Source organism: Drosophila serrata, unplaced genomic scaffold (assembly GCF_035046125.1).
Source record: "Drosophila serrata isolate PLE 108 unplaced genomic scaffold, ASM3504612v1 contig_241, whole genome shotgun sequence".
NCBI classification, from domain to species: Eukaryota; Metazoa; Arthropoda; class Insecta; order Diptera; family Drosophilidae; genus Drosophila; species Drosophila serrata.
The window spans coordinates 1,090,924-1,108,675 of record NW_028257139.1 but is presented as its reverse complement, the minus strand read 5'-3'; the positions used below and the strand labels follow the sequence as shown (position 1 = coordinate 1,108,675).

General features: G+C 32.8%; 2 protein-coding genes across 23 annotated transcripts in view; both read left to right on the top strand.

The window, feature by feature from the left end:
- LOC110188266 (IDLSRF-like peptide) overlaps positions 1-3,524 on the top strand; it is a 40,781-nt gene extending 37,257 nt beyond the window's left edge. Inside the window, exon 5 of the mRNA XM_020957955.2 lies at positions 213-3,524. Coding sequence (XP_020813614.2) covers positions 213-360 — 148 coding nt within the window. The 3' untranslated portion in view covers positions 361-3,524. The remainder of the gene's footprint in view (positions 1-212) is intronic.
- Positions 3,525-4,480: 956 nt separating this feature from the next.
- The window catches only part of Dys (Dystrophin), a 149,799-nt gene continuing 136,527 nt past the window's right edge, over positions 4,481-17,752 (top strand). For 16 of the 22 annotated variants that reach the window (XM_086831753.1, XM_086831750.1, XM_086831752.1 and 13 more), the window contains exon 1: positions 4,481-4,877. In XM_086831753.1, the coding sequence (XP_086687879.1) occupies positions 4,760-4,877 (118 nt within the window). In that variant the 5' untranslated portion in view covers positions 4,481-4,759. Of the gene's footprint in view, positions 4,878-6,444; positions 6,609-7,489; positions 7,853-17,752 lie in introns of those variants that run through there. The other 6 variants (XM_086831751.1, XM_086831739.1, XM_086831738.1 and 3 more) reach the window with 3 other exon arrangements.

The window sequence follows — 17,752 nt, the reverse complement described above, 5'->3', positions numbered from 1 at the left end:
TTACCACTGTTTACTGGCTATTTTCCTCCACGGAACTATTGCCAGCTTAAAGCCACTTTGAACCCCAAGTCTTTCCAGCTCTTTGCACTTTCCTGGGGCTTTAGTCATTTGGCAAAGGAAAACTTTATTAAAGTTTGGCCATTACTCACAGAACAAACCTGAAAATGAAATCCAACTAATTCCGTCTTATTTTTCTGCATCTTATTTCACAGATCGGACTTGGAACACTTGCGCTCGGTTTTCATGGCTGTGGAGAACGGGGATCTCGGGATGTTAAAGTCATTGGGCATCAAGGACTCGGAACTGGGCGATGTGAAGTTCTTCTTGGAGAAGCTGGTCAATACCGGCTTCCTCGACTGAGTAGCGCCAGATCCGGCTTCTGGATTTTATTACGCACACGCACAACCCATCAATCCTAATTTCTATTCGTATTTGGGCACGCCCTATGATAATTATAATTATTAAATGCGAATCTCACCAACAGACAGACACACACCACACACGTATCTACACTCATCGTTCCGTTACAGAAAACACACATTACACCCATTTCCAATCATTTCAGCCAGAAGATATTTTCTCAAACTCTATTTTTGAGTATAATTTAACCTTTTTGCTTTCGAAAACCTCTTATTAAATATTTATTTATTTTATTTTCTGTTTCCAAAAAAACACTTTTATAAAAAACAAAAATCATGCTAACAAAACTGAAAAAAAAATTGCAAAACACCACGAAAAAGCTACAAAAAAAAATATATAGACGCGAAGAGAACATAAATATGCAAAGAAACCCAAAATTTCGATCACAAATCGGCTTCTCTACATCAAAAATAAATATATATACAAATATCTCAAGCTTTCTCCCAACTTTCTGCGCTCTTTCTTAAACTTTCTTTATGCGTTTCGTTCCTATCGCGATCTATATTTATTTTGAGAAAATCAATGCGCAAATTTCAGATCATTGCAAAAACTTCATAAGAAAAAATGAAATAATAAAATGTGGAAGCAGGATCGTTTGGCAAAATACAAAAAAGAAAAGAAAAAATAAAAACAAAAATAACAAAAAAAAAATGAACAAATTTATCAATGTTTATATAAAAAACTTTTTTCTGAAGCATATATATGTATACAGATATTAAACAATTTTTATTGATGTATATGTAAAGTGTTTCAAGGCTTCTTAGATCCGTCACTTATGGTATTCACAACAAAAGTCCCTAAAAAATTAATGCAAAACCGCAACCGAGGCTATCAGTAAAGAACCTTCCAACAATTTTCTTATGTACTAACCCTAAGTACTCTTTATCTCCTTTCGATATCCGTCTATGAATTGTATATTACAAAATATTACATTTGTTTATGTTTTTTTGTGAGTAAAATAAGCAAGAGCCCTGCAGGCTGCAGCTATTTATCTTTCCAGTAGAACCAAAAATGTTTAGTAAAAAAATAAAAATAATAAGTAAAAAATGAATAAACTAGATGCACAATATCACAGCTTCCCTGTCGAGCTACTGTGCAGGATATGAAAATGGCTCTGAGTTGCATAATTCACAAAATGTTTTGAATGTCTAAGCGAAAATATCTATCTCGATCATTCAGAGGGATTTCAAATACACACATATATATATATATATATATTCCAAGGAATAATTATAAAGCCTAACCTTAATTTGAATATAATACACACAAACTTACTCAACTCTCAATATATATATATATATTTCTTAGAAAGAAAGAACGAAATGAAAACACACACAAAAGCAAGTTGTAACCAAAATGAGATTCTTACGTTTTGAGGGCCAGTTTTAAAATTGCCAAAGAACTAAAACTGACCCAAACAATTTGGAATAACATCTAAGCAAAACCAAAAATTGGCCCTCAAAACACAAAAACACATCTTACTATTAGCGAGTCTAAGTCTCTAATTCAAACAATTATCAAATGGAGCACGGAATTGTTGAGCAGATAGCGTGACAAGTAACTAAACGAGGAAAAGTGAAAACCCAACGTTGAAGGAAAATTCTTAAAATTAAACCAAAAATTTAATGGAGTTATAAGTACCTTGAATTAGCTGATAGATCATACAACAACTACAGCAAACACGTAAACTACAATTATTTATTTAGAAGAAAAAAAACGAACAAAAAAAAGAAAGAAAAACTTTTATCTATATAGTTGTCTATTTAAAATATATTTATGAATAAATGTTTAAAGAAACTAAAACAAGTCAAGAGTAATATTAAATGAATGATAATGAACAGAAACTGATCCATTGAACTATATATAATGTATATGTATCTGACGAGTAGGAGAGGATGTGAGGAACGCCCAGTGTAAATAAGGAGAACAAACTACGAATTCCATAATCGATGCAAATGAATAAGGATAAACCCAAAAAATATTACAACAAACAACAAAGTGATAATTGGTTTTATTTTTGGGTTCCACAAACTGTTATTTGAGATACTTTAAATATCAAAAAAACATTTAAAAAACGAACAAAAAAAATGTCCCTTTCTTTGTGAATATTTTTTAAAAATATTATATACAAAAACCTATATACAAAGCATGAACATTTTTTAATCTTAAGCCACTGAACTTATATCGCATACATATCAGCAGAACTCTTGTTAAATAAGGAGGAAAATCTGCAAAAAAAAAGTTACAAGAACACGAGAATCTATCAAATACAAAATATATGCAACATATCAATTACCAAAACAAAAAACATATCAAATATGAAGCGCGAAAAGAAAGTTGAAATCAAAGAGAACCCACTCTAGTAAAGTTAAGCGAATTATATAAATATATATTTATGAGAAAACACACTAAAGGAAATTTTAAAAAACGTTTTACAAATCCTATTTATCATAACTATTTATTTATGTTTCAGTTTAAATTATTCCAACTTGTTACTTGTTTCAGGGTTTTAATACCAAAACTGACCCATTGAACCATTAAAATGCTGAAACAATTTAACAATCAGAAACCTTCAAATATTACGAATACAAAACAAAAATGCTTGGTCATATTAAACTTTTTTATTTTAATTTATTAATATTATTTTTAAAATGACCCCCGTTCCCATTTAAGTTGCTATACAAAATAGAGAAAGAACGTAAGAAAACTATCAAAACCACCAGAACAAAATACACAAGAAATAGTTGAACTATATATTTAAATAAAAACTAGTAAACGAAACATATCAGTTACCTAAATCGTAGCAGACAAAATACTCCAGCAAACAAGAGACAAATATCTCTTCAAAAATCATACAAAAAAATACTATACAAAATTATATGCAATACATTTAATGTTTGAATTAAATACAGATGAACAAATTCGAGTTTTATGATGAAAAATCACACGAGAAACGAAAAACAAAAAAAACTAAATCTATGTGTAAATGAAATTACAATTAGAATTGCAAAATAACCCATAGAAACAAGAGATGAAAACTAAATTAAATACAATTTTTAACATTCCAATGATGCTATTTCTTTGGTGTGCTGTTTTAAAAACAATTTAATGTGTGCTTTAATGGGTGGGGAAATGGGGAGTTTTGTAAGGTTATAGGAGGTAAGGTAAGGTTTTATATTTTATTGAGGAAATCATTTTAATTTAATTTGTAGGTGGTATTTATAATGTATTAGATCCTTAACTGAACAATTTTAATGCATACATATCAGTCTAATGAGTTCATTAATTAAAGGAATTCCAGACGGACGACAGTTGGGAGCTATCTCAAAGCAAGTTCTACCTGAGCGATAAGATATATGTGTGTCTCTCCCTCGCACTCCCACCTAGAAAGAACTTCCCTCTAATTACTTTCGCTGAGAGAGAGTGAGAACGGAGATAGCTCATTCTCTCAGTGGAAATAAAAGCGTATATTTTTATACCCTATATTCTTAAAATTAAAAAGAGTGGTATCAGGTCTTATAAATATAAAAATTTAATCTTTATCATGAAACTTTAATTTTTTTAAACTTTGTTTAGATCTAAACGGAATAAGGATAAATAATAATAAGTTCAGGAATTAATTTAATTGTCTCAAAATTGATTTCTTACTAGTAATACATGAAAAATAGAAATGGCAGATTTATCAAAGAAACTACATTTTAAACGACAGTTAATAAGTTCTTTAAAGAAATGTTTTCCTTATGAGATGTATCGACTTATTTATGATCAATTTATAGTTCTTATAGTTACTTATAGGTTTTCTAATTACCATTTTATTATTTATTTATATTTTTTATACATCTCTCTTTTGCCTAATCACTTTTATATAATTTCTGTAAGTAATTAAATTTGTACGAGGTATCCCCTAGTTGATAGTATCTTTTCTAGACTTCCTACTTGTTATACTACTTTAAATTCTAATCAGCCTTTAGATTTGTTTGTTGTTTTTGATAGCCTCCGTAGTATTTGCTCTTGATTAGCTGAGAACGGGGAGCGTCGGCGAAAACTCCCGGCTCACCTTAGTCGTGTTTAAATCGAAAGCGCATGCGGTTGTCGGTGCTATCAGTTTTCGAGCCTCCATTATCGGTGCTAGCTTAAGGTGTCATTAAATCTCTCAAGTGTTACGGCTTAACTAATATTGCAGATTGCATTTTATGTATTAAAAGTATATTCTGCAATATACTTATATTTGGAAAATATATAGAAGTCAGTGAATATTTATTGCTGCCTAAGAGTATGCAACAGTGTCAAGTGTAATCTTGTGATCTAATCAATTCAATATAAATTTCGATCGAAAATAATGCATGATCCCAGCGATTATGATTCCGTGTACAGTGAGGATGATTTTCTGGACACCGTCCGTGGAGCTGAGACTCCTCCGTTGATGAACTACGAGGAATTCCGGGTGAAGACGATGGGTAAGAGTCTGGTTTTTTCTGTGCACGCCATGGCCGAATTATTTCTGTCTTATCTTTTGTGTTTGTTATGGGCTTTAAAATGCGAACCCATTTTTGATATGAGCCTCTTGATAAAGTGTCTCTGGGGCGGTACTTTTTGCATATACGGGAAAAGAAAATTGAATATGGAATGGAAATAGAAGGTGGATACTAAATTTATTATTGGAAATTTCTTGAAAGAAATGTATTATTAAAAAAATGCAAATTTGTTAACGCCTATTTTAAGAAGTACGAAATATAGGTAGCATAAAATATATAGTGCTACAAAAGAATTTTTCAACAAAATTCTAATCGTGTACCAATTTTGGGATATAACAAATTAGAACTGTTTATAAAAATACACATATTTAAAAAAAGTTTTTTAATATTTCGGCACCAGCTAAAAATTTTAAGGGAGTATTGTTATATGTATAGTATTCTTTGTAGTAGTAGTATTTGTTGTTTTTTATCCAACATTCTTATAGATCTCAGCGCACAAAATTAATTCGTAGGGTAAGGTCAAAATTTCGGTCCCAAAAGATGGTTTAATAAATTAATATACTAATACTGTTGTAAAAATTAATAATAATAAATTATTAATATAAGTAATTATCCCTCATAAGGTTCCGTGAAGAATTAAATTTTATTCGACATTTAAAAAAAATGTGTTTTTGTTGGAAGATATGTACATAAGTCTATAAGATGTTTTCAAAATATATTTATACAAATAAAAATTACATAATATTAACAATAATCTATTTAAATATGGCTAACTTTATTAACTTTAATAATCAACTTTATTAATTTAGAGTTATTTAAAGCTAGGCAATACAATTTTTTTACTTAAGTATCTTGTCTTCTCATTTAAAATTTTATTTTTTTGAGATTTAATTTTTCCATCTGAATACCATTCTCAGCATGGCATACTTTTTAAAATCATTATTTGTATGGTAAACATTATTTGAGTATATAATTTTTTATATTTTACTCAAACAGGCAGGTTATTTTATAACTCAATTGGGGTGGTTTTTTATTCAAATATTTTTATAGGAAGAGAGGCTCTTATTGGAACTCTCAGAGAGAGTGCACAAAGAGCGAAAAGCTGAGCGCCAACCACTTGTTTCGTTTCCACCCGTTCCAGTCGAATAGATCGGCAGCTTGTGTTGCCCACACTTTGATTCGCTAAATAGCCAAATAGCTATTGAATTAGCAGAAAATAAATTACATAAATTACTACATAAATATAATATATATTATATAAAAAATAAATTTAAAGGACATTAAAAGTTTATTGTTATATTTCCTTTTTTAGGATTGGTCTATATTTAATAAATCATTTATTAACATAATTATTACTCTATTGAAAATCAATTTCAGTTGTCTGAAAATCATGTTTATAAATGCCTTTTTCGTCTATTATGATTGTATAACGTAGTCAAGAAAAATAAAGTTAAATTCCTGTTTATATATTTAATTTAAAAAAAACCCGCTTGGCTGTTGTCAGCACTGGCCAAGAAAAAGCTAAATTGTCAGCACACTTGATTCCGCTGAGAGAAACGGTTGGTTTTGGAGCCATTCGATAAAAAACTCGCGATCGCAAACAACGTAGTCTTAAGCCGAGAATAAATAAAAATAGAAAAAAGAGGAATGCGAATGAAGCAAAGTGCAAAAGGTGGCTGGTAAAGTGCGTGTTCTAATAGTGGCCGAAAAAATGTAATTAGATCACAAAGTGTAAAGAAAGTAGCTCTCTGGTTGAGCAGAAAATAATGAAAAGCGTAAAAAGAGTTGACGCGCTGCCAGCAAGTTCAAGGTGTATGGCTTGTTCGCGTGTGTATGTGTGTGTGTGCAACAAGTTGTTTAAACAAAAGTGACGAAATACCAAACAAATTTAGTGGAAGTTTGCAGTGAAACGTTGTTACCGTGCAGCAGTTTATGTTTTGCCTTGGTTTTAAACTCTTTCAACTCTTTTTCTTTTTCACAAACACACACATACATATACATTCTACTGACTGATTCTTTGACTCACAAATTACCCACGACGCCGGCAGCGACGCCGACTGCGCAGCCGTGCGATCAACAAAACTGTTGTCTGTTCCCTTTGCCATATTCCATTTCTGGTTTTCGCTTTTCATGCCGCCTGTTCCGTTTGTTCCCAACGTTCCGCCCCAACCGGTGTTTGTTTTTTATAGAGAGCGTAAGGGAGAGAGAGAGCGAGAGGGGGTCTTAGAGAGCGGGAGAGCGCCACCTGTATCGTATCGCAGAGGAAATTGATAAAGAAAAACAAGAAAAAAAGGAAAACAATCAAAATAAGTAAACAACGCAGCTTGTTAAAACTTACAAATGGTGGGCAAACAAACAAGAAAACTCATTAAAACCTGGACGAAAATGTTAACGGTAGTTTCGTGACTCTTTCAGTTTCTCTCCTTTCCTCCCGTTTTCCATTGTTTATTTTGGTCGCTGCGCGTGCGCAAAAGTTGGAATTTCGGTGGGAAAATCCAAGCAAAGCGAAATGGGGAAAACCAAACAGAAGAAGAGCAAATTGCAGGTGTCAACTAAAGTTTTCGGCCTTCTCCAATTCCTTTTCAATTTTGTAGAATTTCTTGGCGCACCTTCGCTTTCAGCATTTCACGCGAATCATTACGAAACGAAGCAGCAAACAAAACAAAAGGTGCGAAAGTGGTAAAAAATAAATAACGTCATAATAAAAACGGAATGTAGTGTGATATCAGTTGTCATTCCACGAAGTTGATCAATCAAATCAAAGTCAAACCCAGCGAATTGTGCTCCATGTGATTCAACGAGAGTTTTATTTATTTTTAATACGATTCGACGCTTGAAGAGCATAAATTTATATGAATTGTGTTTGTGTTGTGATTTTAACTTTTATCGAAACGAAACGAAACGAATTCGCCATTGGGATTAACGATCAACGAATATGGAACCGGGAATTTTAATTGGTAAGATTGATATTTAATATTAAAATGAATGTAAATACATGGTTTTATATTCTTTTGACTAAAAACCAAGAAAAACTTTATTACATAAATAATTCAATTTTCAACATCTTTTGCTCAGATTTAAAATCCTGAAATGTTTTTATGAATAGTTTTAAATGAGCTTTTCACAAGGATCAATATAAATGATTATTCTTCTCAAGAAACTTGGTTTAATTGTTTATTATTCTTAATTGTATTCAATATGGCAATTTTTTTAATTTATTCCTACACATGCTGAGAGATCCACAATTAAAACTAAGCCATTAATGATACCCATTCTGCTCAGAAATTAACCCCATTGAGGGGAGAGATGCAATCATTTTGAGAGCTCAAAACTCGTGCCCCCATTTCACATCTCTGAAATAATTTCCATGCTTTCTTCAGCTGCAAGTCTGAATCGAAGACAAAAAGGCGGCCACATGTTGCTCTCAAAAACATATGGAAACACTGTAAAAAATAGCTTAAAATTTAAAGTTATCAGGGCAAAAAGATTATGGATTTTAGCCGTAAAAACTTAGATAGCTAATAGATTACGCTCATCTCTTAGGAATGCCAATGGCTCGATGGAAAGTCCATTTAAGGGCAACTCTGTTTCCAATAAATAAAAACTATTACAGTTTTCCGACAGTGTAGATCAAACAACAAACTGTTGGCACACCCCATTCACAACCACAGCTATTTACCCATGTAGATGGCCTTTGCTCATTTGGTTAAGCATTTAATGATCAGAAAAATACTAAGCCGGCTGTGTTCTCATGGCGAGGGGTGAAAATTCGAAGAGGAGATATGTACATATGATGGAACTGTGGGGAGCCCAGAGAGGGTGTGGTTCAGTAACCAGTGACAAATGCTCTCTGCGTAACCCGCGCTCAGCTAATGAGAAGCCAAACCGCCAACAGAGGAGGAGGAAAATTTGTGGAAAATGCGGCTGAAAAAGGGGGTATACGCCGGGGGGCGAACGTGGTGTCGTATTTTGTTGTTGGTGCTTGCGTGTAATTGAGACTCGATTTAGAGACGAACCGCACCAATTTGTGCCAGAAGTCGAGTGTGTGTGTGGGTTTTTCTAATCGGTAACAGAAGCAAAAAGTGCGGGTATATTCTATATACAAAAGGACAGATATTTTCCGATCGATATGAGGGGGTGAAAGTATTAAAATATCATATATAACTAATACATAATTAAATAAGATTTAAAATAGGTCAAAATGTTATATTTGAATCATCTTTTATTGCCTTAAAGGGCTTATAATATTCATTTGACACACTTGGTCAAAAACAACACCTTAATTTCTACAGAATTTTCATTGTGTTCTAAATATAACAAAGATATAATTATCTAAGAACATATAAAGCCCGCGAAATTCAGTTCTCGCTCGTTTTTGGAATCGAATTTCGAATTAAGTTGGAATCCGACAAATGTATCTATGACTGTCTCTGGTTTGTCTGCGGCTTTAAGCCGGCAAAGCCGCCAGTTTGGATCAACTCAACCAGCTGGGCTTGGAATGCGACAAAATGCGCATTTGCATTTGGCCACATATGTGTCGGTTTTTATTTGATTTTATTTCACCAGTTTTTTGTGCTTTTTCTTGACTCGAAATTGCTGATTTGAATCTGGAGCACACACTACCAAAATGCAAACACAACCAAGTCCCACACACATGAAGGAGTGAAAAAATGTGCACGTTCATAAAAAATTACTCCAACTACTGCTTGCAATTTGTTATTCTCGCCATTTTGGTCTTTTTTTGGTTGTTAGGTTAATGGGTTTTCATTTGTTTATTGCTTGATTGGATTTTGTAGCTCAACTGTTGGGGGAAAAACTGGAATGGTTTGGACTTAAACTTGGATACTTTTTTTTTTAGACAAGTAGAAGATACAAAACATCAAGTAAAATGTATGTTCTTTAAGCCTCTATTCTTGTAATAGGTTTAAAGCCATAGATTACTGAATATTTACCCCAAAACTATTAAGTTTATAAACTGCAATACTGCAAATTAATGTTTTATCCAAGTAAAAACTCATTGCTAATGGATCTAGCTACCCTCTAAGACCTATAACTTCTCATTCAATTATTTCTTTAGGCCATCAATCTATAAGCTCCGCCTCATTCCGATCTCAGATCGCTGACAAAGCCCACCCGCTGAAAATCGAATAATAAATTCAATTCATAACTCAAACTGTCTTATCATTGATCGATGTAGCGTGCCAGTGAAGAACCAGGCAAAGAGTTTATATGTTACAAACATATATATCTTATATATATATATATATAGGAAAAGAGAAAGGGCTGCAAGAGAGGCGTATTCAGTTGGATATATATTAACAGTACGTGTGTGTACACACGTCTATATGTCAAAATGGTAAACGATCAGTTGCAGTCGATGATTTGTAACGCCTCAATGCGTTTAAGCCGGCTTGAGGGAGAAAAAAAAAGATAGTGTGGCGAAAGGAGAGAGATGCAGATACCCAGCTTTTGGTCAAGTGAGTTAGCCAACATTTCACTCGACAATCCTCGTCTGACGTTTTCTGTTTTGTTTTTTTTTTGTTTCAGCGATGATTGGCTTTTCAGTTTTTACCTTATTGGTCAATAAAACTTTCTAATTAGTTATCGTTCACCTCAACTTGTTGTTGCTGTTATTGCTGTTATTGTGCGAGGGTGAGCTAGCAATGGCAAAATATTGATTAAACCCGGTTAACAGTTTGTGCCATGTTTATTTTTAGTAACATTCATTGTTTAACTACAAGTGGTTGCTCAGTGTTCAACAGCCTAGAGTGCACCTGAGTAGACAGTGCGTTTCGCAACCATAGGTCAGGGCATACTGTACCATCTCCAACAAATTCCTCGAATTTTCATTGACAATTCATTTTATCAGTATCCAAAATACGTGAATTTATCTAAACGTTTCTATTAAATTTTGATAATAAATAAGGTCGACCTTAAAAGTAACTTAGTTATCAATAGGCAAAAGCAGGCTCGATGATTGAGGGGGGATATCAGAAATCTCAGTTGAATAAATAATAAAGTTATATACTTTAAGGAATTTGGGAGATATTTGTTACGTAAAGTAAATTAATCAAGTCATAATCAAAATAGATTATTTAACAAAGTAACATATATATTTACGCTTTATTTGTTGCTATATTTACAAAAAGAAAAGTTAAGTTTTTAGTTTGAAGCATGACCAAGTTTTGCTGAAAAATAATAACAACGATGTTAACCATTTTTTAAAGCAGATTCTCTGATATATATAAATATATACATATATACATATAGCAAATTCCTCTGCACTGTAGATATGACACGTTCTGATAACAATTGTCTTAACAAAAAACTTCGTCGGCAGGCTGTGTACACCTGTAACTGATAAAAAAGAAAATTGCCAGCCATTGCTCACTTGCTGCCAACAATAAATGAGAGTAATGGAAGCGTAAGATGAGCATCCAAATGTAAATAAATAAATCGTTAAGCTCACTGCTGATAAACAAACATTTTACTAAAGCTGAATCCGCCTGTCGCGGACCATCACATGCAGGGAATTCAATTAAAATGCCAACAGGAATAAGAACAACAAACAACCATCAGTTAATTGGCAGGAATAAAATGAAGCGAGTGGCATTTACAAACTATCTGTATTTTCCACACGAGTGTGTGAGTGTGCGTGTGTATGTCCGGTCATTATTTGTCCAATAATTTCCAGCAACGAATCGGTACATACATACATATGTATAAATGAATAACACATGACTCGAATGCTGCCAATTCTCACGCTCCGAGAGGAGGAAAAATACACATACTTAAGCATCTATCCATAATGGCGGGTCCAAAGACCCACAGGCTTTCACTCACTCACAACATATTCGTTCATAAAAATAATAACAAGGAAGCCATCTCGTTTTGAAGTAGGAGAAACAAAAAAAACATACAGGAGGCAGGATCAAGTACTTGAGGCAATTGAAGCGGCATTCAAGTTAAGTGAGCTTTAATAAGCCCTAAGAGAAATAAGATGTAAGGTAAAGTGAATGGCAAGAAATACAAGCTCATTTTTAAAATCACAATGAAAAGCCCCTTGGGCGGAGTTTTCCCTGCTAATGGGAATGTCTTAACGAAAGCCACACTTGTTTGGAAAACTACATACCGGTATTGAAAAATATACAATTTAGAGAAAACACATTTTAAAACAATAAATTGGGTTTTCTTTTGATTTTTATTTAAATAATGCATTAAAGAAATATTTTTTTTTACCATTTAATGTAAGAACAACTAACATTTACATAAATTAGGAAAGGCTTTGGCAATCAATGTTCATAAATCTTTTTAAGTATCTACACATTTGCCTGTTTAATGTAATTTTTAGTGAACCGAGAACATAATTTAAATGTATGTACTTAATGCAATTGAAACCTCATTTAAAGCCTATATACAATACCTTTTCACCGTCTTTAAACGACACCTTTCAAGAATTCAACTGTAAGACCGAGTTTATAAACCAGTTTAAGACAGTAAACAATAATCACCACAGGGAATTGAGAATTTGTCAACCGTAATGACGATGCAAGCCTTGTTGGTGCTGCTTAACTTGCAATTAATTTCTGAATGAATGAATTTCGCGATAAGTAAATTCAATTATCCGTAACATTAATGAATGCGTAAAATTTAAGCAGCAAACGGCGGCGGCACTCAAACCGGTGGCGGTTAAGTGATTTTGTAATCAATTTTCAAGCAAAAGTGGGCAGTCAGCAGGTGAACAAGAGACTTGGCCAAGAGACGCCGAAAAAATAAAACTTAATAAGGCGTAAATCGTTTTTAGTGTGGGCTAAGAGATATGGCTAAGTAATTTCATAAATATTTATAGATAAGTGACGGCCAGTGTCTGCAATATTGTGTAAGTGAGACAACTGAGCAGGAGGTTAAGGAAAAATCAAAGTCTGTGGAGTTTATTGAGGGAAAACTTTTAAATTTAAAGACTATTAGGAAGTTTTAAAAATTTAACTGCTTTATGAAAATTATAATAACAAAAGGTTGTATAAAAAGTATGAGTAAAAAGTGTTTGCTTGAATTTACCATGACACCATTTAAGCCAAACTAATTAATCATTAATATTTTAAACCCGACTTTATCAACACCCATAAACACTTTGGCTAAGAGCAGACCATCCGGCTATAGCCGGCGGAAGCGTCAAAATAGTGTTGACCAAGCTGAAGCAAAACAACAACAGCTCTGAAATGGGAAAATATGAAAAACAAAAATGAATTAAAACTTCCGCTTGCAGTTCGGTGTCTACAAATAAAAACAGCAACAAAATTGTGGGGGCGTTGATAGAGAGACGGTGAGGGAGAGGGAAGAAGGGGGAGATGGCCAGGTATTGTGGCCTTTTTTTGTTGCCCTGTCTCCCACATTGATAAAGCCTTTGGTAAGAAACTCACTCTCAAAGTGTCGGACATGCTGGTGTTTGCCAGAGGCGTTCGCTTGTTGCTGGAACAGGTTTTCCCAGGCTTTTACCCACCCCCCCAAAACCTCTCGAAAAAAAAAACAAAAATTCCTCTCTGCTTTGCATATATACGTAGAGTTTTTGGGCCATTGTAAATGCACCGGGCTTATTCTAATTTATGCGGGCCCAAAGTTTTTGTTCAAAAAATGTTCACTCGAACGATGCATTTAATTCTCGTTTCTGGCCTTAAAGTGTGTCTTAATTATGGCGTTTGGTATTTGAGGAATCCATAAACACTTTCCAGACGAGGCGTAAAATGTGAAAATAAATATAAAGATTAGCGCCATGTGATACATATAGTAATTGAGTGATTTTATTTAAGTAAGAGGTGTTTTATTTATTTTCGTTATGACTTTTCTATACACTTTCCTCTTTTATATAAGAATTTGTGAAGCTTAGAGTTTGGATTAAGTACCATACATTTTTATAACGCCATTTAACATTATTCAAAGAATAAAAAGCCTGCAAGGAGCTATTTCTATTAAAATAAACGTCACTTCCTCTACTCCAACTTGGGGAGCAAAAACTATTTGTATGAAAAGTTTTCCAGTTTCTCAATCAACAACTGAATAAAACATTATTCATTTGAAATTTCGGATTTGTTTTACTTCAATTCCGGCAAAACTCGATTGGAACACATAACTATTAAGCCAAAAAGCTGTTAAAATAAAATGTGCACCAGCACACAAACGATCATAATAATAGGAACAAATTTCAATGTAAAATTTAGCATGAAAAATCTATGGTTTATGTTACTGATTGAATTTTAACAATATTTATATAAAGGTTACTATCTCTATATAAATACAGCAGAGAAAGCGTTGTCCTTGCTTACAAAGTTATATGAAATCAGTTTTTAACCATATAGAACCATGACCTTATAGTAAATATTTAACACATTAGTTTCAATGTAAACCTATTATTATGATCCAATCTGTACATCTATATGTTTTGCAATAAGAACACAAAATGAAAAGCAATCGAAAAATTAAGGGAAAGGCACCGCACTATACACTCTTACGTATTGTACAAAAGTTCAGGCTCCAATCTAAATGCATGTCACATGCAATGAAACGTCGTAAGAAGTCACGTTCCAAGCCATACAAAAGTCGCCGGTAATCGAACTCAGTTTAATAATAGAAAGAAAAAACAAACAAATACTGGGAATTTGCTCGATATTTGTGACTGCGAGCAGAATGTTTGTCGCATAGCGATTGACAAAGTCTAAATTTCCCATAAGGCCTGTAAAACCATACAATTAAATTTTTCGCCTCCCTCACGGCCCAAAAAGAAAGCTTAAAATTTCCATTATAAAATCATGACAACGAAAACCCATCCAACCATAGGGGAGTGCAGAACATTTTGGTGGAGGCGATGTTATGGGCTTGGCTGTAAAGCGGAGCCAGATGGTGAAAATGTCTCATTTGCTTTTACATTTGTTACATTTTTAATTTTAGAAATTCCTTTTTAAATTCTTGTCATTTTATAAAAAGTAATTACTTCTATATGTTATTAATAAGGCAGAAGTTTGTCACGTAATTTAATAGACATTTCTGACCCTATTATGTATATAATACAAATCTTTCTTCTTATTTTTATATAATCAGAACTAATGGACTGTAAATATAGTTTGATATTTTTAATTTCCACTATATAGTATGACTTAATGCCATCATATTTCACTCGAAATCAGTGCCCAAGTATTATAGTAAAATTTAAATACGATTTGAAAGTACTATCCCACCCATTTAGATGTTCACCCGAATGGAACGCCTTGGCCCCTTCATTTTACTAGCAAAAGGCGTAACGTAATGTTTGCTTTTCTGGGTTCCGTTCCTTCTATTTCGAGACTGATAAGAGGTGGAACTACACACACTATATTGCTTAGCTTATCAATTTCGTGGCCGCCGATGAGAGTTCCTTCACCTCTTCTCCATGTTACTTGACACACATGCCGGGAAAACAAATAAATATTTGCTCAATGGCGCTATTGCTGTTTGTATCTCCAGTGCGTGTTTGGGTGCGTATATAGGTACATATATGTATATTCGTATATGTATATAGATTCAAAAACCGAGGAGTAGAGCTGTCTGTTGACCCACAATAAATGAGGGATCGAGCAGTTGGCGGCACAAGCCAAAACGGGCTTCCAATAATAAACAGACCGAGCAAAGTAGAGGCCAGTCCACGCCCCATTCCCTTCCCTTCGCTTTGCTTACATAAATAATTTTTTGTTTTCATTGCAACCGATACGGGTCATGCTTCGGAATGATAACAATAAAAATCCATAAAAAAATTAAACAATAATAAGAAAGGGTGCTGGTTTGGGGCATTGAAGTTTCGCCAACATTGCAAATTTTTTACCAATTAAATTTTTCAATACAAATAAGTCAAGGAATAAAATCAAATAAAACAACAATAAATGTGGTTTAGCTACATTTCCATTTTCAAAGGTAAAAACCCATTTTATCAATAAATGTTTATAACTAACATTTTACATTTATCTTGATGCATTTGAAAGGAAAAAATATTGTAAGGATAGAGATTTATGAAATAATTTCTTAAATATTAATCCCTTAAATATTAAATAAAATTGCAGACTTTGATTTAGAATTAGTTTCCAAAAATGGCTCACTAATTAGACAATTTATTTTTATTACGTGCTGCATAACAAGTATTTAATAGGCTTGCTAAATAAAACAAACTGCAAAATGATTTTGTCACGTAGCCATTACTATAAAAGAAAAGACATTGAGAAAATATTCAAATTAAATTAAAATAATAAAAATTATTAAATTTTCAGATATTCGTGTTGAATTCTCTATAATGTAATCTAAATCAACGTGAATCTTAACTATAGTTCTTTAAAGTATAAATTATCAAATTATTCAAGTAAAATTCTCTAAAACCTGTAGTTCACATACGCAACAAAAAATGTTTTAAAAAGTATTACTCACACGTGATTTTAAAAGTATATGTTTTATATAGCAGACCCCCAATAACTATATTATTCATGTATTGTTTTGGATTAGCTGAAACTCTATTATTTGCAAACTAAATTGGATATTTCAAGCTTAATAATTGGCTTTCAGCGGACTGTCAATAAATCAACGAGCATGTTCGACAAACTTTTCACACTCCATGGAGCCAACTTTCATCTAACATTAAAACATTTCGACGCACACACAAAAGCACAATAGAGCTGCCAAAAGAATAATGCCACAAAACAACTTTATATGATGACAGGAATAGACAGACAAATAAAATAAAAAAAATATAACGAAATTGTTTCGCTGCTCAACTGACAAAACGACTGGCATTCAATATATGTACATACAAACCTACATAAATTTATACATTTCCCTTACCGGCTTACGTATCATATCGAACTTTTGTTCTGCTCCTCTCGATTTACATACGGGGAGCTCCACAAACAAAAAGCTATAAAATATCAATTTATTGCTTTATAATTGAAGGCAATAAATGTTTGTAAAAATATTCAACGACATCGAAGACCGATCCAACTTTTTGTGGGCGGTTGCGGGTGTGAATCGAAAGGGGGCGGAGAAAGACGAACTGTAATGACATCAGTACATCATTCAGACAGTTGCTCCATTGGACACAATTCCCTTGAATTGAATTCAGCAGTTGGCACACAATATTTTTATTGTGCTTGGTTTTTCAATTTGCAATAAATTTGCGTCGAAACTTAACTATATTGAAATAATCAGAGATAGAACTAAAAATATATATAATAAAAATTCAACAAAAAAAAAAATATGAATTGCAAATTTTGTGTGATTGCTTTGCTTGCCAAGGTTATTTGTTGGTAACCCATAGTAGTAAATATTTGAAATTAATTAATTTATGTGTTTGACATAAGAGGTTTAAATCCGCATAAAACTATTTATGCAGCAATTTTTCATCTAATTATAATTGATTTTAAGCATGTTTAATCTGATGGTTTTCTAGTTATCTCAAGTTAAATATTTCATCTAATTTTGTGCAGTAATTTATAGCAATCTGATTTGATTCTGGAATGTGTCACTAATAAAGTTTTATAAATAATAAATGGTTTCTCATCACCTTGCAGATTATTCCATGCTTAAATTCTCTTTATATAAATTCTCGTTCATTGAAATAACTCAATTATGAAATATGTATGCACAGCTTGAGCCAAATTATTTATCCTTCATAAACTGTAAGGAAAAGTTTTCGTAAAAACTTTATGCAAAAGAAAAGCAATAACTATCATTAAAATAACAGTCTCTTTTGTTTTACCAATAAGTTAAATCGACTTGTTTTGCTTCCCATTGCCACAATAATGTAGAGGGGAAAGCCAAGAGAGGACTTTCAGTGAATTTGCCAGCAT